The sequence below is a fragment of the Mycteria americana genome, chromosome 7 (genome assembly GCF_035582795.1).
Source record: "Mycteria americana isolate JAX WOST 10 ecotype Jacksonville Zoo and Gardens chromosome 7, USCA_MyAme_1.0, whole genome shotgun sequence".
In the NCBI taxonomy this organism is placed as follows: Eukaryota; Metazoa; Chordata; class Aves; order Ciconiiformes; family Ciconiidae; genus Mycteria; species Mycteria americana.
The window spans coordinates 15,834,170-15,860,032 of record NC_134371.1 but is presented as its reverse complement, the minus strand read 5'-3'; the positions used below and the strand labels follow the sequence as shown (position 1 = coordinate 15,860,032).

At 35.7% G+C, this 25,863-nt stretch overlaps 1 protein-coding gene across 6 annotated transcripts in view; it reads right to left on the bottom strand.

The window, feature by feature from the left end:
• The window catches only part of DLG1 (discs large MAGUK scaffold protein 1), a 173,788-nt gene that overhangs the window by 16,251 nt on the left and 131,674 nt on the right, over positions 1–25,863 (bottom strand). For 2 of the 6 annotated variants that reach the window (XM_075507201.1, XM_075507202.1), the window contains exons 15-18: positions 15,441–15,555; positions 8,602–8,778; positions 7,655–7,724; positions 2,410–2,509 (exon numbers count right to left, since the gene is read on the bottom strand). In XM_075507201.1, coding sequence (XP_075363316.1) covers positions 2,410–2,509; positions 7,655–7,724; positions 8,602–8,778; positions 15,441–15,555 — 462 coding nt within the window. Of the gene's footprint in view, positions 1–1,667; positions 1,702–2,409; positions 2,510–7,654; positions 7,725–8,601; positions 8,779–15,440; positions 15,556–25,863 lie in introns of all 6 variants that reach the window. The other 4 variants (XM_075507203.1, XM_075507204.1, XM_075507205.1 and 1 more) reach the window with 2 other exon arrangements.

The window sequence follows — 25,863 nt, the reverse complement described above, 5'->3', positions numbered from 1 at the left end:
CCTCCCCTACAAGATTGAAGAGAAGGAAGCAAGGGGACTCTAGAGGTAAGAATACAGTTATGAAGCAAGTATGCTTCTAGTGATTAATAAATATTAAAAAAAGTTACAGTCACCATACGTAAACTAATTAACCTTGTAAAATGTTTTTGGATTAAAGTGAACCAGTATCTTTAAACCACAAATCTCTGACTAGACTGAACTTCCTCACTTCATTTCTGTGCAGGAAAAACAGACAAATATTTCCAAATGTTTGTGAGTACCAGCAATTTGTATCTACTTCCATTTCATTTTCTTGTCTTGGAAAAAGAATGTCCACATTGGCATGGAAGAGGCAAATAGTGATGTTTAAAAGCCTCATGGTAGAACATGAAAGGGAGTCATTGTCAACTGAGAATACAAGTGTTGTGGTAGTCTGATAACAGGCACAACTGGTGAAGATGGAAAGCCTGAAATGCCAGCAAGAACAGCAGTCTTGCAGAGCCCAAGTAACACAGCTTGCATTAAGCGTGGTAAGGCAGTTTCAAAAAGTCTGACTGTGCTGAAAAACAGGCTAGAAGCCATTTGTTTTTATAACATAATCACATAGTGACATTTCTGGACCATATTACATAGTTTAAACTAGGTACAATCACAAGGCCATAAAGACTGCTTATGATCTTATGATCTGCTCTAAACCATAATAAGGCCATAAAGGTTGCTACGGTCTTCTGCTTTAGACCAAGAATTTCCTTGAAATTAGCCATTTCAGAAATGGAAAACTAATGTTATAGCTACTAGAATTTTTATTTCATGATTGAGGCCAAGTATAGAAGTACACTGCTTCTTATATGTAATTTCAAGAACACTGTGCATAACAGTTATGTGCTGGGAAGAAATGTTAGCTTTAATGACCTTTAGTCACTTACCTTTAGTGACTAATTTTACTATTACATAAATGCATAACAATGTATGTGTTTAATATCTGTGATGAAAGCAAAGTCTTGACTTTTTGTCATTTTAGTACAGTGGTGGTGTCTATGTATACAAACAGATCTGTAAGAGTACTCAGCAACTTTTGAATCTTGCTGTAGTCAAGTAGTTAACATTTCTGCAGGAAATACAACTAATGCTTATGTGTCTCCTCTATTAGCTACCCCTCTACCTGGTCTAAAAGCATCATAAGAGTTCAAATAAGTCAGACAGAAAAACTCTCATGGCATTTGTAAAGCAAAGATTTTTGTTTGTTTTAAGGAACTGTAAACGTCAGTCACCTAGAGAGAGGATTGAAAACTGTAACTAAAGTGTTATGGCAATGGTTGTACTATTACTGTAAAAAGCCATAGGTTATTTTTAAATAAATAAAAATACAAAGACAAGATAAAAGTGACATAAAAAAATAATCACCAAATTTAAAAACACAATACTATTAAGGACAAACAAGCAAGCACTGGTAAGCTTCTGAACAACAACAAAAAAATCTAACGTGATAGTCACATGAACTTAAAGTAACATGTTCCTGAAAGCAAAAACCCCCAGAACATTACAAACTAGAAAAAGCTTATGAAACGTTTTTAGAGGCAACCTCCTTATGCCAGTAGAGCACCAGTCTCAGAGATCTGTTAAAAAAAAAAAAGTAGTAATTTTTCAGATGGAGGTTAAAATAACTTGGGAGTATTTTGATCACTTACTCAGGCCTTTTGATCCCATGTCGTCAGGGACCTCCTGCAGAGTAGTCCCCAGAGGGCAAGCAATAAAAAGACAATCACAAAGAAAATAATTGTCAGTAATATATAAAATTGGCGCTACGACAGGAGACAGTTCCTAGAGCATCACAGGGGAAGGTAAGTCTATAGGATTTGACCTGACTGGCACATGAAGCGTAATCAGTGATGCAAACAGCAGAGAACGCAGTTTGTAGCGGACCTGGTCTAAATTAGCAAACTTATGCAACTGCTTTTTCAGAAGACACTTTTTTTTTAGTGCTGGCAGCAACCATGAAAATCAAAGTAACCACTCTTCATTAGAAAAACCAAATTAGAATGGAATGACTTCGAAGTAACCAGTCTAAAGGGACTGATTCGAGAAGCTGGTAAGCTCCATTATACTTTCTTCACTGCTGTGCGCTCTCCTCCAAGTCGAAAATGAGGAACCATCACTGACAGCGCTGGAAGGCTGTTATCTCCTCCAGTTACGTACACACTGTTACTCAAGAGCATTACCCAGTTTATTCCAAACTGGGATACTCTTGGGTTAAATTTTACTTTAAGAGCAAACAAACGGTTTTATTGATTTCGTAGATTGATGTGTTACTGGCACCTCAAGCTCATTAGCCTGTTGCAGCTCATGAAACTGTCTCCATGGTAACACCCTACTGCAATCTAGCAGGCCCTTCTACGTGTGCTTCGCTCTCCATCGAATCCACATACTTACGGTCAATATCACTGGTTTCCTGCTCACTCTGGTCCTTGTTCTTGTAGAAGGGAAATTTTCGGGAAAAGAGGTTCTTTTTACGCTTGTCATTGAATGACTGCTGAAGAAGAGAAGGAGGGGCAAAACAAAGGATGTCTAATGTCTGTGTGAACAAAGGCCCAGACCAGCAGCTTTGTGGAAGCTGACTCCTATAACCACATTATGCAGTGCATATTTCAGTTTAACATTATCTTCTCAGCTCATTAAAAATAGAGATTGGGATTCATGGCTTTGCTCACACCCTCCATATTTCACACGCTTACTACTGAGAGAACTGGCAGGCTGGTTCACCCTATATGGCCTGACCTGTATTTCACAAATGTAGGCCTGCTGGGAGTATAAAAACATGGGAAAAACTAGGCTGCTATAAGATGGCCAAACCATAATGAATTTAAAGTCAATTAAATCACTGATACTGTCTAATATAGGGGTTACAGTATTTTAAAAAAACCACTGAGGCTTTACACATGCTTTTGCAAACAGCTGACATCATAACAGCGCACCAGAAGTATTTGCCAGTGTTACCCATTTGCAAAGGCAAAACTGTAAATACTTTGGTGACAACTGCTAAATAACATATCATACAGTAAAGAAAAATGGAAGTTAAAAGCTATCATTGTACCGAATGCTCTTATGATAACACTAAGTAACAGTGAAATAGGAAAAAAGGAAAAAAGAAACGTGTCTAGCTAAAATATCCAAACAATAAAAAACCCCCAAAAAACTGTATTTGTTTCAGTCTTTCACAACTGCAATTCATTGCAAGTTCACTGAAAGAAATTACTTCGCTCTATGTAAGTCTGCGTCCCAATACCAAGATTAACTTTCAAAAGATACAAACTCATTTCAGTTGTTTACTGTGGCAATTATTTCTTCAAGGGTGCATTTATAGAGAATTACCATGTAAAAAACCCTGTATGTCCAAGGATCATGTTCAGCAACTTTTGAAATTAACTGCTCGTGTTGCTGAAGAATTTCTGCATCTCAGTTACTACGAAAATTTCTAGAGTTACCTCTATAGACATATACATATCCACCCATTTGAATATAAATTATTATCATGCTCCTCGCCTAAGTGATGGAGAGCATCAATGTATTTTCATTCATATATAGGTATGTCTACAGGTGTAATTGACAGAATTTAGTAATATCTGCCAGGTCTTCCACTGAATACATTGTGTGACTACAGCACCTTTAATTTACTGTTCTAAGTCAATAAAGAAACTCAATGGATAAATAAATCAGTAACATTCTTATAGCAATTATGCCCAGAACTAGAACTAATACAGCTAACTTGAAGCCAGCTGAAATTTCTTTTCATCTTTAGGCATAAGTGAATCTCTGCCCAGCTTTGCCAAGACATGAAGTTTGCCATGTTTTTGTCATTTGGTTTGCAGAAACTCTATTACAGGAAGGATGGCAAAAGTAAAAAAATGCCCAACTTGGTTTTGAGACCCTATGCTGCAGTGGGACTGTTTATTTCTAAGCCAAGCAGAGCCCATGTGTAGCAGGAAGTAATGAAACTTCCACAGAATCATTTTTTAAAAGCTACTTTAAAAACACCAATATTTTCAATTCATACATTAAAGTCTCTATTAACAGCTATTTCTAAAATTTGGAGCATGTTAACTGTCATGTAATTGTCTGTCTGTCTGTCTTCAGCCAGTGTGAGCTCATCTTCCTCTATTATATGCAATACAGTTGCAAAAAATGTATTACCTTTTCTACCAGCATTAAGTATGGAACGAAATATAGTAACAACTGGGGGTCAAACAGGACAAAGTTTTTTCAAACAGTGGACCACCTTCTTTGGTACAATTACAAAACTAGCATTTGGCCTTCCTAAAGAGAATGCCTATAGTGTAACACACAAGCTGCATCCTGCTACAGTATTAACAATCCTTCTGGCCATCTGTTTTAATACAGACTTGCTTGGCAATATCAGATAATGAAACATCCAGTGATATTTTCAGTACCGTTGTTTAAAAAAAGTTTATTTAAAATTACCAGGTGTTAAAGAGGCACATGGTACCATGGGAGCACAATTAGTGACATTGAGCTCTGGAAATATCAATACTGTGTTAAGTAGGAAATCCATAAAAACTTTAATTGGCTGGCATCTGTGTTCGACTAAAACTGTCATTCCACTGTAAGAACTGGTAAATTATCAACCTGACATATGGACAAAAGAACTGGTTTCGAGCCAATCATATGCTTGCAGGAACCATAGCTGGCATGGGCAACGTTTTAGGTTATGGTCCTCCTGACCTTCTTTATCTGAAGTCAACAAGTCATTGCAATTGATTTCTCATAACCAGAAAGATTAATGTAATCTACAGAACAAGGGCAACAAAGAAATATGCCCAGAGGAATAGATCTTTGCTGAGTATACTGAAAAATACTATAACATGAATTTCAAAAAGTGGAAGTCTCACATCTATACAATTGTTCCATTCGGACAAGTCCCTCAGAGCAAAAGAACAGGGGAAATAAATGTAACAAAGCTAAAATGGTGCAGTTTAACTGAGGTGGTCAGACTCTGCAATTTGTATAGTTAAAATAAAATGAGCGGCTGATTTATTGTACTTCATAAAACATAATTGGGTTCTTCATTTTAGTTTTGAAAATATATCATCATAATTATTTTAACTTTCTGTACAGTAAATCTTACTGAACTAATATTAAATTTTATATACTGCATGTATAATGGTCAGAGTCAGTTCCATTGCCAAAATAAAAAGAGAAAATAAAAGTAATATTATACTGATTTCGCATAAAAGATTAGCCAAAAGATTATTTTTAAAAGATACCATGATTATAAAAAGCTAGAGAGAATTGCTTATTAGTTGAAAATGCATAGTAATTGTATTAAATTTTTCATAAGCCCACTGCAAATCATAAACAGGCATCATAAGCAAGAATATATTAAAACAGAAGCAGCACAGAAAGTCAGATAAATGTGTACGGGAAAGGAACAAACACGAAAAAAACTCGGCCATTTCTGCTCCAGATTTTTTAGCTTTCCTTAAAATGAAAGGAATGTGGATTTTAATGTTTGCAATCACTAGGGTTATTCTTTAAGGTTTTAATGTAGAAATTTTGAAGAATTTTACAAAGGTGGTATTTCATCCTGTCCATGGAGTATTATCATATGCAGACACAGGAAGGCACACAGTCCATGAGGACATGTGTGGTGCAGACAACTTACTGGGAAAAATATCACCATGACAAATACAGGAAGAAAACTCCAAGGAGAAACTCTAACGTTAAAACATTTACAGCTGAAGCAAAAGATTGTGAACAGTGTAAGCGTGTTTGCAAAATGAAATGTTACTAAAGAAAAAGAACTGCAGTTCTGTATCAATGGCAAGCGTAGTTGCTTTTCCACTCAGTATTCCATGCGTATCTTTGGTGCTATGCTAGTACACAGTGACTGTGCACTAACTCTGCTATTGTCAAAACGCTACTTCAAATACATCGTTAATTAACTGTTTGCAGTTTATTGGTAGACAAACTACAAAACCATGCAATTATCTTTAAAAGAACATGGTAACATTTGGAAAATTACTTAATGTAATTAAAATAGTCTAAAGTATAAGCCATTTTCTGTGACTTCTAAAAAGTGAACTCTAATTATAAAAATGATCAGGTTAAAAATTACATCAGTTGATAACATTTTATACCAATACCAAAATATGAATGTACCAAAACAGAAAAAAACCTGCAAAAAATCCAGTGAATCCTCAAGGCAGTACCATAATTGTTCATCAGAAAATAACTAGATATTGATTTGCTTTTAAACAAATACTTATAGAAACAACCATGACATCTTCTTCATTAATAAACTAAACTGAAACCTTTGCCATGTAGCAGAGGGATGTACGTATGGATTTGACAGTCTTTAAAGTATAAAGTCCTACACTATCAGGACAAAGTATTGAAGCTTTAATACTTTATATAGGTGATTTTTGAAGTTATAAAAGTATTGTAACTGAAATAAATGACTAAAAGGAATCTTTGGGATCTACAGTAATGACTGACTAATGTTACAGCATTAGTGCTATTAAAAAAATCATTATTTAAGAAATAGCTTCCTCAGGAGTTTAAAGCATGTTTCAGATTTTTTAAAATGATAATATATTATTACTTTAGAAGGCTCTTACATCTAAAACACGTACACCTAAGTCTTGAATTTACTAGTTATATACTATTGGTAGAAATTGTAAGGTTGTAAAATTGTTTCTCAAATTTCAAAACAACCAAAACATTGCAAAAAAGCTTCACCCTCAAAATAATAAAAAAAAAAATTTTGGCTGTTTTACCTTTATGAAATTGCTATAATTTTGGCTACAAACATTCCTATTACACTTAAGTAGCTACCTGCTTTCTCACCACTCATTCCCATCATGTGTACTGGGACAGGGATTGTACATTGTGAAGTGAACTTTACCAAGGGACTGACTAAAATTAAAACCAGAATTTCTTTTGGATTGGGTTATTTTTCATCTGCATTGGTTATTTTACATGATTTGAACACAGCCACATCAATATTTGTGCCAGTAGAGAGTGGTGGTGAGAAAAAACAGCTGTGAGATGGAGATCAATTCTGGTCAGCAATGGCACTAGCCTTGAGTTTTTGTTGGCCTATGCCCTTGCATGAAATCCTTTAAAGCATCTGCATCCATAATTGTAACAAAGAAGTTACTTTATGCTGTCTGTGTAACTGTGTACATCATAAAACCTCATTTTATCATAGGGACCCTGTTGAGCTCTACTTCTTTGTTTTCTATATGCATTAAAAAACTTTAAAGAAAGGAACATATTACTTTTTCTGAAAAATCAGTAGTAAGGCCCTCCCCCAAAAAAGGGGGTCCAGGAGAACAATCCATGCTAAAGGACTAACCTGCTTTATAAACAGCACTTGCAGAGCTGTTAGAAATGACACTATTCAATACTTGATTAGTATCTACAATTCCTATTACATTACAGTACTAACGATAATATATATTTCTAAGCTAATTCTTCAAACAATTTGCAGTGTTTTGGCAATGGTTTACTACTAAAGTTAGCTTTGGTGCTCAGAATTATTTCTATTTGACAGAATTTAATGTTTTCACTAAAAACTGAAACTGAGTCTGCATAGATAAACCACTGAAAAATGTTACCATTCACAATGCCAGGTGTAATTAGTACTTCATTAACTCACCCCTTTATCTCCTCTTGTTTTGGAATTGAATTTCACTGTCTTTAAACGGGCTCGTTCTTTTTTCTCAACTCTACCACAAAAACATACACAAAAAAAGTTAAATCAGCAAAATTCCAGAAGTTCAAGTTACTACTTGTTACAATGTAAGCATATAGGTGTACTTTTTGTAGTACAGATTTTTGTTGGTGATAACACCTTCATAAAATGGCAGCCTACTAGTAGCAGACTGTATTGGACAAGTAGGATATTATTTCTCAAGTGATGAGCTGTGAGGGTATTGGAGTATTTTGTGATTATATAGGTTCAATAAATCAGTGGGGGACAAAAGAAAAAAGCATGTTGCAATAGTGAGCAGCCTCAATTACCAGTCAACAGCAGATATTAAGATTCAGAGCACCTAATCTCTTATTTGGGTCTCTGATATGCCAGCAAACACCTTGTCTCTGTTTACTCTGGCCACCAAAGAAAGACTTCCCAGTTTCCCAGGTTTTGGGTAGAAAGAATTCATGATAGTGTCATGATTCGAACAAAATTTACTTTGCACCTTCTCATACGTAAATGGTGTAATGTTATTAAAGCCTTGCTTTTATAACACTGAGACAAGGCAATTAAAGCCTATCTCACTTGCTTACAGTGAGAACAGAGAAATGGACTTGGACCACCTTTATCAATTTCGGCATGCAACTCCTAAGGCTAAATAAAATTTTAACAAACTTCTCATTGAGTTAGTCAGAATCCTACTACAGATTATTTAAAAAAAAAAAAAACCCCACACACAAAACAAAACAAAAAAACCCACAAAAAGCCACAAAAACAAGTGGCTGATGTGGTACAGAATTAACAACAAAGAGCAAAGCATATGCTATATATGTATTAATCATATCAGACATTTAATAGCAGACATTTAATAGCAGACACCTCAAGGTCAATAAAATATCATGACATACCTGCGTTTGCTCGGGATAACTCCAATTTCATCACTTTCCCCATCAGGAGTTACCTGCCGTGCTTGCCACCATTCATCATCAGAAGCATTAATGACATGGAGAATATCACCAAATTTGAAGTTCAGTCCTTGACTTGGAAGGCCGCTATCTTTAGTCTTGTCATAATCAAAGAGAGCTCTACATTGAAAAGAAAAAATTAAACATAGAAAGAGCAAGAAAAAAACCCAGGGGAGTATGGATAGCACAAAATACAAAGCTGCTCGTGTTGTTCACAAATGACTGCATCGTTCTGACAGTTGCTTAAAACAATTCTCTCTCTCTCTCTCATATATATACACACATAGACACTGAGAATATCTAGTATGGTATTCACACACACACTCAGAAGTTTTAATGAATGAGAACAAACTTTGTCCAGAGCAGAACTCTAGTACTTTGCAAAAGGTCCACAGAAGATGCCTCCTGCAATTCAGTAAGTACTTTGCACAGAGCAAGTTACATATCAGCCTAGGGGAAAAAAAGGCAAGCATTTGAAGCATACAGCACTGTTGAAAGTTCTGTAATGCACATTGTTTTATATCAAGTTACAAACCGGATTTTATTAAATAAAAATTACTGTCTTTAAAGTAAAAGTTGATATCCTGCTCACAGGGTGGCAGGAAAAAAAAAAAAGCTTAAGAACTATGATCTGAACACAACTTTGCTACTGCAGTACCCAAAGGCAAAGAACTTTATGTGCATTCTTTTGGAAAATTTCCAACCATTTCAATAGAATATCACCTTTTTTCTAAGGCAAGCCTGTTTTCAAATAATAGGCACTAGCAATACCTGAACATCAGCTGCGTGCCTACAGTTTTATTAACATTCCCTTTGCCAGCAAGGTTGGTTTATACAAGTCCACTATTAACCATACCCGCATTCATGCCTGCTTTGTACTGATTCCTTCCCTCTTCTTACTTATGAAAGCACAATTGTCTGGAAAGGCACATGGTGCACCATACTGTGGAACTGATCTGGGTTAAAATTAATTTCTTTTCTCCCTGTTGGATCATTTTATGTCTGGATTGGTTCCCTGAAGAACTGAAAAGACTTGCAGTATGTTTCTCCCAGCACAACTGAGGTTTTAGTGAAGACGTGGAAATGAGTGATGACAGGAGCCTCTTACCAAACTGTAAGAGATACTCCTAAGATTATGCCTTATAAAGGACTCTTATGTTACATTTGAAAAAGGTGTATGAACCTCACCTGTGTAAAGTGAGAAGTGCCTGAATGACACAGGCCAAAAAAATCCTCAAATTTATCTCATCTGCAAGCTCATAAGTTTGTCAGTGATGCATGTTATAAACGATACCCCATCTCGATTTAGAGACTTGATACCAAATCCATCTCAGCCTTAGGAAAGTAGCAACAATAGATTACAATGTGATGACTTAAAATGGTGTCCTTTTCCTTATCCAAATTCAGTCAGTTTCTTCTTCCCAAACACTAATCTTATGTACCTTTTTCTGCTAGATATTTAATGTCTCAGAATATTTTAACCCATGTAAGTACCTGTAAGTCGTAACTGTTCGCTCCAAAATGTATTTTAGCTTTGTGAATTTTTCCTTTCTAAAGCACAGAGTTTATTTCTTTGGGTTTGAACTGTATTTGCTCTTAACCAATGTCAAATTGCTTACAGGGAAAAAATTCAACATTTTCTGACAGATAATTCATCTTTAGCATAAGGTCTACTGCGAAATCAGAGTTGGTTGAGACACCATGCCTTTTTAGGGCCATAAAAAGTATCAAAAACTTTTCATAACAAGATAAAGGTTTTAACAAGTATTTTCTAAAAGGTCCAGAATAAGACAGACATTTTAAAATGGTTTTGAAATATTTACTCTCATGATAAACAAAGCCCTATATTTAAATGCACAATACTTTTAATTTGTAAAATTTATAATAAAATTTAGGCTTTCAATTTTGAAAGCACTTGGAGGCTGAAATACTGCCTTCCTTCAGTAGTGCAACCTCCACTATATCATCTTTCAGTTTAATTCCGTAACAATGCTTTGTGTGTAAAACTTGTGCTTTTATCCCGGCTCAAAGCAAATACAAATGTTTGTTCAATTTTGCTTCTGCAAACAAGATAATAAATATTTGTAATAGTTGAGATATCCAGATTCTTTTAAAAAAATCAGAATTCTTATTTTCTTTGAAATAGTCCAAATACTGCAGGTAAGAAAATTATACACCTAGTAGTTATTTCTCCAGATTTATTCTGCACGTTTGTTCAAGAAGCCCTGTGGACAAATGTTGTTCTGTATCTCAAAATAAATTGCACATAATCCATTATGTACTTTTAATGCAGATTCAAGTTGCTTGCATCTTCACTGAATTAATGAAATGCATCATGAAATTTATTTCCTGAGAATTCTTGTTAGCATTCACGCAATGATTTCTATCAGCATTACTTTTAAGTTTTAGTTTGAATATAAACTTATACAAGCAGTGAGCTGGACCTAACAGCATTAATACATATTGATTGCATGAGAAAAAAAATACACAAGAGTGAAAGGGAAGCACAAATGAATAAAAGCATGTATTATCAACATGTGATCTTCAAACTAGACAAATGCTTACACAGAATAGTTTTTGCACAATGAAAGGCAGTTTCATCAAATACTTTTCCTCTGGTGAGGTCACTTCAAGAAAAATAATTCTATTGGGGAAAAAAGTCAAAGCTGATAAAGATAGTTTTATAATAAGATGAATTAGTGTGTCACACAGTAGTGACAAAAATATGCAGCTAAAATATATAGGAAAACCAGGAACTGGTAACGATCAAATAAATGAGCCAAAAAGCAAACAGAATTAACAAAAATCTCTTTCAATTCCAACTGATTAACATGGCTTTTCCTGTATGCCTGGCAAGTCATCAAACGAGAACTCATTTCACAGCCAAGATGACATATTTATCTACAGACTGGTAGATTAAAAAAATACCTCTTTTAGTTAATAAAAGTCTCCCTGTATGGAGAATTTTATTACAGATTAACAATACCATGTATACATTTATTTAGTGTAAGTTATAAACACTAACTTACTTAAAAATAAATTTGGTATTCCTGATCAACTACTGCTTTGAACGCAGTCCCATGATATTTACTCTAAAGTTCTATTTAAACTTAAATGAGAAATCCTAAAAATTATTTTACAGAGAAAGCACCACGTCCTCCCTTTTATTTCACCTTGTATTACTCAGCAACTAAATAGCACTGAAAAAGGTAACTTGGTTCCTTCATTTACAAGTCTACAGAAACTGAAGTTAAGTTACATGTTTCATGAGCGTTTATGCTTCAAAGACAAAAAATTAATGGCTATGTTAACAATGCCAAATTTTCCAGAATGTCTTTTTACCTGGCCACGCTCATTACTTTTGATATCATAGGCTGCTGATCAAGTTTTATGGAAGCTTTTCTTCTTTTAGGGCATTCTTCCTGAACAAAGCAATCAGGAATTCCTGCAGCAAAAGCATCTCCATGTCTTATTTCATGAAACATGAATTAATCTTACCACTTCAGAATGAATGAAGGTCAGCTTATAAAGGAGGTTCTCTTTTTCTCCCTGAGTTTTTGGGAAACCTGTTTGAAACTAGATGTTTGAACTATCAGAATAACATAAGGATGCCCAATTAAGACAAGTACAGTTTTCCTCCTGCAGACAAGTCCACTTTTCAGGCGTGGTGCTAATGCCAGATCTTATTTTTCAATGGATTTAGTTAAAATTTCCTAATGATTTCAAAACTGTAAAGTTTCTCCCACTTGGAGATGTAACCATCTTCTGCTCTGATTCAAGCAGGAATCAGCACCATTGTTTGAATTTGAAATGTATCATGCTGGTCAGAAAAATGCAGAGGTAAAAGTAATTTTCAATTTTAAATTCTACACACATTGCACAGTCTGAGATTTGGCATACAAGATGAGATAAAATATGGAACAAATTTACTCCCTGTCAACATATTATCATAGAAACTTGATACCATGAAGGTATCTCACCTTTTCACATGTGCTTTTTGAATCTGCAGATGAAGGAGGAGAGTGTATAATACAGTTCAGATGCAAAACCAGAAACACTGTACGAGAGAATCTCTCTCCTCTTAGAATAAATATAAAAAGAAATATAAAGCAAAAATAAGAGAAGGCCATTAAATCAGTGCCGGGGGGGGGGCGAGAAAGAGAGAGAGAGAGAGAGAAAGAGAATAAGATGTGCAAATGAAGAGTTAGCTGCTGCTGAATTGCTATATTTGTACTGCCCTCCAAGGACTGTTTGTTATATTGCTCTTCATCATATATTGATACACATACAATTAAGAAGAAAAATCTGCCATTTTACTTCAAATTGTATTTTCAGGCAAACACAACTGTCTTTTCCTTAATATTACATAACATCCCCAAAATGCTGTTTACAGGCAGACTATTCATAAGGATATCAAGTTTCAGTCATGGGGACACAATGATGTATCTTATTTTATTTGCTATTTTGTTACCATGATTTTGAGAAATCACCAGAGATTATTATTTTTAGAGTATTTTTATTTGATAGGTTTTCTACAGTTGTGGTTGAATGTCTATAAACATTTTACTGTTGGATTTACCATTCAATTCGGCATTACGTTATATTACTGGAATCCTTTAAGGCATATCCAAAACCAAGTATTACAGGACAAAGATAGATTCAGTTACTAAAACTGGCTTTGAATTGGTACAATTAAAAGTACAGAATGATCATACCAGAGTGACTTATAATAAGGAATAGGCTGGATAACTAACATGTTCTGTCAGTATCTAGCAATATGTGAAAAGATTCATAAAACTTACTTCAGTGAGGTCAAAATTACATCAGAAACCAGACAGAACAGATGTGAACCCATCCTGCGTATAGCAAGCTGCCTACCAGTCTTTGGCACCTTTTGATGTGATGATAAGAGTAGATCTCAAAAGCCCTAGCAGCACCCTCTGTTAAGAGATGTGGGTGGAAAAGTACTTTTCCTGAGGAATTTTTGCATTTTAGATTTTTTGTTCTGGCTTATAACAAAGCTGATTCCAAGAAAGGTTTTTGAGACCCAGTAAAGGGAATCACCACTCTCCACGAGGCTTCTGCCAACAACCTGGAGAAGGCTGCATTTTTTGCAGCAGCTGGCAAAGTCAAAAGCTCAACCTCAATCATTTACAGACAACAACTTCCGTTGGTGGAATAAAAGCTACATAAACACAAAATGCTTGTCAGTGGCTTAAAATACCACACCATGTGTGAACATGAGCATAAGTGGTTTAGAACCTAATCAGGCTATAGCTAACCAAGCAAAATAAAAGCATTTGGAATTGTTTAGGCTTAGTTATATGATGAGGGCTAAAGCGATAAATCTTGGGATTATGGAAAGGAAGAAGATCTCACCACAATATCCATATGTACACCTACCTGTGGAAATTCTAAGACATGAATAACTGTGATATCAAGCACTTATCGTTAGTATTTAAGGCATTTATCCTCAGAGATTTAAATTTTGACCCCCAAAAATATTTAAGGCAGACAAAGTACAAAAAAAGAACAAGATTAGCTCTGTAAAAACAGAATCCAGATAAAGCTACTAAAATAACAGGTCAAAACATAAGGGCTACACATTATAGTCAATCTAAACAGAAGCCCTGTAGGAGTTATTTGCTACATTTGTTTCAAAGCCTTCAGAAATAGGTTGCAAAGGACACTCTTCTGAGCACAGATGCAATTACTCGGGAAACTGCCCTGTGTAAGACTTGTTTCCCTTCCCATAGCTCAACAGATACAGCACCACGACCAAAACAGTATCTGCTTCAGATGGGAAAAGTAAGCCAGTGAGGTCCTACAACATTTCAAACCAAGTTTAACCCAAGCACCAGCCCTCCTGAAGTCTTACCTGCTCTACTACAATGTTCTGGCCCCTGCCAAGAGGCTACTGCTGGCCCTTATTCAATCGAGAGATGAGCTGGTTCGGGGAACTCAAAAATCAATTTATTTTTAAAAATGCAATCCTTTTACCCACATTCCATACTTGAAACATTATGCTTTATCAGTATATGATAACTGATGTAGGAGTTAGTGGGCACATTAATGACCTGCACCTTGCCACATTTTCCTGGTGAAACCACCTATTTTCTTAACTGCTTCATGCTCTTTTATACTTCCACTTCCTTTTAGCTTTCTTTATGTTTAATTCTATATGAATAAATGAATGAAGAGTATTCAGTTCATTTGCTTTGATGCATTTGCTCTCTTGGTTACCATGGAAAATATTCTATAACAAAATGCTATTGCATATAGAAATAAGATTTATTAATGCTAGCTGAGAATACAACTAAAGTAAGCTGAAGGAAGTAAGATGGAAATCCGTCAAAGCTTAAGGAAAGGGAGACTATAAATTTGAACTCAAGAACTGAACAAGGGAGACCATGAAGACTACTGTCACAAAAAAACCACAAACTGAATTAAGCAAGTTGTTAAGACTTCACATACACTGACTTAAAGAATAAATACATGTTTTTGCTGAAGGATTGTCATCTCCCTGAGAGGCAGGACAAAAAGCAAGTAATAGCACCACTCTTCAAAGTTCATACAGGGTTCTCAGGGCTAGTACATCTTTTTTAGCTATATTACATTAATCAATCTAAATTAAGCTTTATTTTTAATATATTTTGCATATAAATATCAATTTGTTAAGTTCAATAATGAGTAAATAATTATATAAAAATGCAAATACAGAAATACTAAGCCTACAGAAGAGCAGAAAAACACACTAGCAATACCATGAAAAAGATTATTACCTGACATACAGGGATCTCTTCTGGCTGGTTCGCAAAGATCCTGACCCTGAACTAATGCTACTGTTCATCATCTGTTCCCGTAAATCATGTATTTTAGCTTCAAAACGACTGTATTCTGTAAGAAAGGGGGGCACTGCAATTAATTTCCTCTGAACTTTAGCAATTAAATTACTCACAAAAATGCTGAAAATCTCAGAGAATAAGCATTTGTTACAGCTTTTTTGATACAAGAAAAAAAACCTCTCAAACCCCAACATTTTTAAGCACTATTTTTTGTAATTAAAAGCTATGTAAAGTTTTAAATTTATCAATATTAACTGAAATAAAATTTGAAATAATTGTGATTAGGCAAAGCAAATAAACAGAAGCAAATATCCATTATACTTACAAATTTCATGTTTTTAATCTATAGTTCACAGTAACTATTTTTTTCCTGATTAAAACAAGCATTTCTACTAAAAATTATCATTTTTATAGTAATAAAAAGACTGATACAGATAAGTTTTAACCCATGACAAAAAGAAAACTTCAGAACATACATCTGAAATACACATGTTCATAATCAAGAACTATATATTTTAAATTTTAAGCATTAAGAAATGGGAATGAAAAGCGGCTGAAAAACCAATATTGAACAGATACTTCAAAATTACTGGACTTGAATTAGATAAAGAATTTAGCACTACAAGGTGGGAAATATGCAAAACATTTTCTGAATAAGACAATGTTCCCATGGGAGCTCAGGAAAGGAAAAAAAAAATCCAGAATTCTGGCATGAATCTCGATCCACTTGTAAACGGCATTAGAGATTTAAACTCCCTCTATAGAATTATGTACAATGTTAATACTGGAAAAACGGATTGTGTTCTTAAGCAGCACTGTGTACTAATAAAACTAAGCTAAATGCATTTGATTTTAGATACAAAGGCAGGCAGTAAAACAGTAATAGCTTCTTCAGGACAAACATTTCCTGAAGTGAGGTACTTACATGCTGTCAGCATAAAATATGAACTCAAAACAAGTAAGTTTTTCCTTCAGTTGAACAGTTTGGACTTCAGGATCAACAGATCCACTTGCAAAACCTTTCTAGTTAAAGGAAATGTTCTGCAGCCACCACCTTCGCCAGGAGACCACGTGATGCCAGATTATAACAACGCTGGGAGAGCCAGGGTGTGCGCAGCAAGCAGCTGCTGAACTGGGTAATGTGTTGCTCTTCCTAGCTGCACCCTCATTCCCTGCAGGCATCAAATTTACTCAGGAAATGCAAGATTGATAAAGTGGGCTCTAAAATGCAAAAATCTTGAAGAAATCTCTAAACTAAGGTTCCTTCAACAGTAATCTAAATACCATGAACGACTTATCATATTACATTCCATAGCACTTTCTCCCCACACACTCATCGGGCAGTGAGCACCAAGGCTTACAGACTAACCAGAGAAGAAGAAAAAAATATTAAGTTACAGAAGAATATTCTGTGAACCAGTTTCTGGTATATCACTTCATTCATCAAGGTAACTATAAATCTGATGCTCTAGCAATAGCAACTATAATTAACCCTACCCAGATTATGACAATATGAACAGTCTCTTAAATAACTGTGACTTTTGTCCTTTAAAACCAAAAGCGAGTAGTTTTTAAGATAGTATCTTAGTTTTTAAAACAGCATCAAGTGCTTTTTTACAAATAAAGTCCAGATCAAATAATTTACCAGCACTAAATCAGACTGATGAGGTGCTTTGACAAGAGAAACAAAAACATTATTTCCACCACTACCAATGCTATCACTAATAGGAAAAGAATTTAAGATGACAGGATGGTAACCTAAGAGGAATGTGAAAAAATGACGTTTTTTAGAAAGAAATATCCCTTAGGGTAAGGACCCAGATGCAGAGAGAGAATAGTTTACTCCTGCTATGCTACTGCTACACTGCATGGCCTTGGGTAAGACACCTCATTTTACTCATTCATACCTGAGAAATGATCTTTCAAGCCTCTCACTTGTTTCTTGGGTGTTTTGCAAGATTAAAGCTCTGAACTTCAAACATGCTACAAGAATGGTAACTGAGATTTCTGACATCGCAGATTTTTTAATGTCCCCTGTGTGAAAGGGAAGTAAGCATGGAAAAGACCAGATAATCCAAGCATTTTCTTGTTCTACAGCCTGTTTAGTACTGAAAATATCTGCAGTTCTTTGCAATAGCTACTGGAAAAGAGTACAAATTTCTGTTAAAGTATCATGTGTCATCTGTTGGAAGAATCAGATTTCCTCCTATGTAGCATGTAGTATGTAAGACAATTAACAGGGGAGGCTAGTCCTTACTATCGCTTAACTCTACTTTATCCTATATATCATCATCAGGTTGCTAGTCTTGCAGTTTTCTGGAGTAATTTAATTTTTCTTATCAGAACTTCTGGAAAGTAAGTGTTGAATGAGTGACAGGGACATCTGTACGAGTAAGAAGGAGAATAATTTCTACATAGAGACTCCTGCCATACCAATAAAGAAAAAAAGGAAACTAATGGGCTGGTACTGAGAAGGCTCTATGTTCAAAAAGAAGAGGTGCCAAGAGATGTCTTATTTAGGAAAAGCTTAAACACTCTGTGCAGATTGAATCTGGTGAGCTCCTTTGATGCAGAACAAGCTCAAAATTTGAGTTATATTCCTCTTACAGAAGGTTTTGGGAGGAACAGGTTGGATAGAAATCTCAAAATCATTGGGTTTGGAGCTGAAAAGTAGACAGGATTTTGTTTTTAAAAAAGAAAGCTTGGTATTAGATACAGTGGTACTGAAACTAATGCTGGAGACAGAAAATAAGACAACAGCAGGACTCTTGATAGCATCAGAAAAGCAGTATCAGTTTGGTACCCAAAGGATCAGCACCCATCCCCTGTGGACTAATTAGGCTTGATTCAACTTTGGCATTATAAAGCAAACTGTGAGCTCTGCTAATCTGTCTAGGAGTGGTTATATTTCTATCTCTATGATTAAGAAGAGTTGGATATCAACTGTCTTTAACACCTTCAATCTCTTATTAAACTGAAGAACACTGATGCCATCTGGTAGTTTATAAAATGTAGAAAAGTAGTTGCAGGATAGCAGTCAGAAGACTGTCCACAGCTGCTCCATAAGAGGGGAACATCAATAGCCAACAGCTGGTAACAAGACTGGAGACTCATATCTGCGATGCCTGTGTATCAAACGCGATCCATACAAAATGCAATTTTATTTGATTACAGAAGCACCAGAAAACTACCTACACACTTCCATGCTTTTAATCAATCCCTGTAGTAATACCTTACTACTTATTAAGCACAAAAAAGCACAAACATATTACAGAGAAGTAGCATCAAATTTACACTAATGAAAAACTTCATATAATGGGTATACCAGACATAGATGACTTTGTAAGAAACCCCTTAGCTAAAATAACATAAGAGCAGAAGTACTGGATAAAACCAAAAGCATGATCTTAGCTTAACACTTGCTTTCTTGTCAGTGTGAGGCACAAGTATTTAGGGATGAGAACTAGGCAAGCACAGAGTGATACCTTCCCTTCAAGTACTCTCCCATCCTCCAGTATTTTCACTGTTTAAAGAATTTCACTGCATGTTTAAATTACCTATTTCATTCCGCTTATCATCACTAAATTCTCCCAAATGCTAGATAACTGTTTTCTTTGCAATTCCATTCTTTCTTATGGGGTATGCATAATATTACATATATAGTGTATGAGAAAATTGGTCATATTTTTTCCCCCTAAATCACAGTGAACAGCACAATAAACTTCCATATTGCTAAGTGTGACAAAGCCATACAATGCACATATAAACACAAAACTTTTTAATAAAGTTTTATTGTGCCACTTCAACATTCCAGAAATTGGGAGCTGGAACAGGCACAGTGAACAAGATAAAAAGGACGCTCTGCTTTCTTGGTTAAGAGGAAATGAAGGGCTTGGCTGAGAAGGAATATGATTGATCTCTGGTCAAATGTGATCAGGGTAAGCAAACAGAAAGGACATAAGCTATTTAATGAAAAACCAAAACTGACTAACTAAAATGGAGTAGGCTGGTCACAGGATCTCCATCTACAAATATGCTTCCAATTTCCACAGCCATCCAAACACTGCAGTTCTGAAATAGTATTTTAATAAGAACTACGGTCGTACGAGAAACACACACGCACACACAGACATCCCCCCCCAATGAAATTAAAAAACAAAACAAAATAAAACCACACAATCCAAACCCTCAGTCCTTTCAGGTAAGAATCTGACCAGGATCTGAAACCTGATGTGTATGCAACATCAGTGAATGGGACTTAACTCAGGATCTCTTCTAATGTTCTAAATTTTAGGAAAGCTGCTGATGCTATACATGAAATAAAGGGTAGTAGGCAGTAAGACTAACATGAAATGCAATAAAAGAAGAACATAAGAATAACGGTATGTGTTCTTGGCTAGAATTTTCTCAAAGTTTGCAATAACTTTAGGGGCAGGAAGGGAGTAGTACCTGCTATCATAACGTAGAGCTTGAAGAAGTGCAAACATCTGCTGCTTCAGTTCATGGCATTTATCCAACAGTACCCCACCATCACCAAAGAAAAAACCCAAAGCCTACTCTGGTTTACACATAATCAGTTGTTAAGAACATTGGATGGATACATCTGGGATCAAGTTTAAACTTCAAAATTATACTGGATAAGCAGATGGTGCAAAACTAGAATAAATCTGCTCTATTTCATGTCTGCACATATTGCACAGCAACTAACAAGGGGCGGTGGGGGGGTGATTAGGAAATCCTGGAAGAGTCCTCTGCTACTGAGATCCTAAACTGATTTTACCTAGAAAACAGTAATGTTTTCAATGTCAGTGTTTAACAGAAATCAAAATTTTAGAGAAAGGGTCTGAGCAGTGAAACTCTACTGCACTGCCTACCTGGTGGGCAACAAGAGGACAGTGATAAACACAGATACATGGTGAATAGTCTATACAGGTATGGGAAGAGGAAAAAAAGAGGCCGCAATGAAAATTAATTTGGTCTGTAACACACATTCTAGCAAATGGGACAAAAGAACAGAAGACGATGACAAGGGATGGAAAATTCAGCAAACAGCACAGAAGGAAAAGCAACTCATGGAAGCATGGATGTGCATACAGGGAACAGATGGCAGCACAGCACTGAGAAGCAGAGATTCTTACATATACTGAACCTATGAAGAGCTGAAAAAGTTCACTTTAAAAAAGTATGCCCCTTGCTTCCCTCTTCCCATCTGTCTGTGGAAACCCTCCTTTAGCAGGACCCATTGGATCTGTCAAAGCAGGACTCTTGTGCTCACAATTTGATATAACTACTGATTTATATTCTTTTCTCCACTCTCAGAATACTCAATTTTCCTTTTCATGGTGCCTCCAAACAAACTGAGAAACTGAGCCTGGTAGTAAGTTCGGATGGCCATCATCACACTGATCTTGTACTGACCTTCCATTTGTTTTCAATTCTAAGCTTGTAAGGCAGGACTGCCACAGCAAATAGATGACTGAAGTTGTATTTATGAGTTCTAGTCAGGTATCCCTTGATTATCTATACTGCTATTTGATTAATTCATATGTACTGTTCATGTTTTGCACATCTTTTCTTGTTATAGACTGGAGTATAAATTCCAGTTGGTAGAGGAGGTTGTGGAGTATAGCATGTTTAGTACAACCACTCAATAACACCAGCAAAGAGGTTACCTATTAAAATGTATGGACTACAATAAAAAGTTCAAATAATTTTTGAGGATATATTACTTTGCTTTAATTCTTGTTCTTTTATATTAACGTGACCTGAGAGAGACCACAATGCATTCCACATGCTATTGGTGACTTTCATGCACTCTAATGTGTAATGAGCTTGTACCTCATTAATCGCTTGAAAGACTAGGCCATGGAATTTCAAAACAGATTAGAAAAATTGCATTTGTATTTAGTTAAGAACCCCTCCCGCAGAGCCTGCAAAACTCAGAAAGAGACTAGGTCCAGTCACTGCTGAAGTGAATTCACCAAAAACGTTGTTGAAGGTTTACCATGCATTCACAACTTGTAAAAGGCTAAACTGTTCTTAAAGAAAGACAAACAATTTTATCTATTATATTAAAGAGCAGGAGTGAGGTTTTAAAGGATTAAAACATGTGTAAGCTGCCTTATAGCATCTAGCAGGACTATATATAGCAGAACCCTTCTTCTAATCTTAATGGGCCTGATTTTAAAGATACTTTAATTGACTAATCTGGATTACTTGCAAATGAGTAAAACCAGGTACAAACCAAGCAGGAACAAAAGTTCGGAAGACTAGAGACCACCTACCCCAAAACAGGGTAAAGTTGTGGTTTGTTTGGGTTTTTTTAAATTATTTTTTAGTTAATTTTTCATTTTATGAAATGGGGATGTACTGATCTTTTAAACCACCTTTGGTTAAGACAATCCATCTTGTCAGCTAGAAAGCAAGGGAAGCTCCTGATACAAAACAAATACTGAAAAATAAGTTTTGCAAAAGCATTACTTTGTGCTACTCCAGCTGGACTTTTACAAATAGAAGATTTACAATATATTTCAAGATAAATGCTCAGAAAATAATCTTAGTTTATACACATGAAAGTGCTACCATTTCCCAGAGCTTAGTTATTCTGTTTCAAATTCCACTAGAAAACAGCACATAGATGAAGTGTCACACACAGAAAAATTGGCCAAATACTGGCATTGAGAGGTAAGCTCTAACAAAGCTTCCCCTCCCCCCCCTTATTTTTTCCTTCTCACTCATTTGTTTTAAAGACAAGAGAGAATGAAAAATACAAAGTTGTCATACTTGGATCTTATTTTCAGTATATGAATACATTTCCTTCAAAACAAAAAAAAACCATGAAAATCCACCTACAAATCTAGCTAACAAAGTATGAGGCATTTTGATTGAACTATGAATCTTGAATACATTTTCCAATGGAGAATCACTTATTTCCTTTAATAAAGCTGAAAGAAAAAATGTGTGTTAACTACCTATATGAACAACATAAATTCAGAAGCAGAGGTTTTACAAAAAATACCTTAAAATCTTCTCGAGGTTTTGGCTCCACCTTCTCCTAATCTTACACTGATCCACCCAATCACCTAAGAACATGGAGCTAATCTGATCACATAACCATCTTACGACTCTTTCAGAAAAGAAGTGGATATATAGAGATGGACTTCATCAGCTGAATTACAAAGAGATACCAGCGTAGATTCCAAATTCTAAATAACACACAGCTGATAACTCACATGAAAAAAGACTGCTGTACTAGTTAAAACTATAATTTTTTTTTTTTTTGCATGTCAGGTGGGTCCTTGAGAAACAAAAAACGTTTAATCCACAAAATTATTTTCTATCCAATTTCAACCAAATATATTTTCATATTTTTAAATGCATTTCCTTGGTTATTTTTCTTATTTTTAAACACTTAAATGCACTCAAGCTATCATACAGTTATGGTAGCCTACTGGCACCACATACCTTTTCAGAATAGCAAAATCTAACTTTCCAGAAATTCTGAATTTGGAGGTAACACTATTATTATGTCATCCTCAAAACACATAAGAATGTTTCAAGATGACCTTTTAATTTGAATGGACATAACAATGGAAAAGTCAATGTGAAATGAGGGGAGAGCCCTCCAAGAGCTGTACACCTCTGGACAGTCCTATACTTGCCCCTTGCTGCTCCTCTCCTCAATTACATTCCCTTGAAGCACTGAGATTCTCATGTTCCTATATCCCCACTACGTAGCGTGATCAGAATTCTGACCATCTCTGAATCCCCACTTGCAGGAGATACACATATATCCAAATTGCCTAGAGCTTCCTCTCATTCTTCCACACTAATATCACAATTTTTCCTTGCCACCCTACATCTGTAGAAAACCCAAAAAAGGGAGACGGCAGTGTGGCACTGAGGTATCTCTGCAGAGCCAGGGAGCAAGAGGAAAATGAAATGACTCAGAAACCTCTACAAATGAAAATGGCTCATCAAAATGCTTCTGTGTACTAGAGCAACATCGCTTTCTTTGAAACTGCTGCAAGTCATGGTACTTCGTTTCCAGTGGAACTCATGGTAAAGCAAAATCCGTTTTTATTCATGAATGCTGTCTTAAAAGGAGATAGAAATTTGTAGTACAAGTGGGGGAATGAGGAAAAGCTTCCAAATGAAGAGAAGAATGAGAACGACATCCTGACTTCCCCAGCACTTCTTCTACACGACAATTCCCATTTCCTAAACTTCTGCTTTTCTCCTACCAGCGACGACTCCTCTGCAGCATCCAGCCCCAGCAGGTTCAAACCCAGTGATCTCTGCAACTAGGGAGATTTTGTATACATACGTGTCAGGAGGGGGGTGTGTGTACACCACAAAAGTATGTACAAATACAACCCAATAGGTGACTCAACAATAGCTCATAGGTAAGTTGCAAGATAAAGCATGGACTCTACAAGGAGAAAGCAGAAGTAAACTGACTACAATTGTGGTAGTACAGAAGTGATGCCTGATGCACGCGTCACTTTTGTAAACAGGAGAATACCTTCACATTCCCTATTTGGCTTTTAGCTATCCCAAAGAGTGCTGGTAAGTTGCTAAAATTTGATTCAGTATAGTAGCAAAATTTTGTAAGGCATCTCTCAAATTTATGGAACACTGCTGGAAACTAAATGAATGCCCAAAAGGATATTTTTAGGAATGAGATCACATTTGTTTTCACCCGATTCTATAACCAAGGAATATTTTGGAGATTTAAGGGAAAAAAAGTCAGTAGTTATGTAATTTGAGCCCGGATGTAATAAAAGCCCAAGTCCAGTAACTAGTGTTTGATAAACCATGTTGTCTAACTGTATTTGAAGAGACAGCTATGGAAAATTCAACCTTTTCCATGATAGGGGTTTTCCAAAGATTAATTTTTCTACAGCCTACTCAGGCTTTTCTGTGAGAGAACTGCTTGCAAAAATCCTCTTTTCCCAGAAACCTGAGGAGAAAGACAAATGGGGAATTTCTGATAGAGCTAATGTGGTGGGATGTAAAGACATAAATTAGCATTCCCCACCACATCTATGAACATACAAACTGTCATATACAATTATAGGGAGTGAAGTGAGCTGGTCCCAAGTGTCTTCCAAATGCTCCTATCATACTGAATCTATTTACCCAGTTATAATGAGCCCTGATGGATGTCTAGAATCTCCTTGATCTGTCCTAGCTGTCAGCATCTTTTACAAAATCCTGCTGGATTTATAAATATAAATAAAATACATATGCAATACAAGCAGTTATAACCGATGCTCTTCATCTTTATGAACACAATAATGAACAATAATTTTATGAACTCGTCATTTTAATACTACTTAACCTTTTTTTGAATGGCATAAACAAAAAGTGGAGATAATTATATATACATATATATATATATATATGTGTGAAATTTTCCAACTTAAATGAATCAAGTGATGGGAAAAGACGACCACCCGCATCTATAATTTAGGAAATCTGAAGATGATCAAAGAACATACGTGTTTTTATCAAGTACACTCAATCACACGGATGATACTTTCTATTTGGAAAGTCAAATCTCAGACAGACTGCTTTCCTATGATAATAAACCATCAGTAACCTTTAAGAAAATATTGTCTTTACTAATCTCTAAGATATAAACAGTATCTGATCCAACTTACCTCCTACACAAGACCTGAAAGAAGCTGACAGCTGGAGTTCCAGTCAACCTCTTTTATAAGGAGTAAGAAAAAAGGCAAGCAGACATGTCAAAGTCAGACATTAGTAAACTGAGCTCTCTAAGGTAGGTTGGCCATGTGTCAGTTCATACTTTGCCTCCAAACTATCATGGATCTCATTACACTTTTCCTTCACGGTATACTTCAAAAGGGTGGAGTAAGCCCTAACATGCTTCTAACACCTTCACTCCAAATGGAGATTTTAAGTACTATTTCAGAAAGAAAGACGGTCATGCAGACCAAACATCTTAAAAAAAAATTCCTTTCTTTGAATAATATGTCAGATGTCTGCCCATAATCTAGGATAACTCAAGTAACATCTCCCACATGCATCCTCTCAAATGGGCCCTATAATTCTCTGAGAATTGCACTCTCAATACAGCTCAACTGCATGCAGTCTTATTCTGAATGCTTCAGTAACCATGAAGGCATGAGTACAGCTCTAGGTTTGAAGTCTACAAGTGACAGGTTTTTTGAGAAATTTGTAAGAGGCAGTGTATGTTGCTCTGGGCATATCTCTGTGCAATGACTCAAAATCCCATCAGTCAGTCAAGCACCTCAATACATGTTTCAAGAAAATAAGTTATCTACTTGGACAAGCAGTAATGAAGAAAGCTGTTATTGCCAATGCAGAAAGA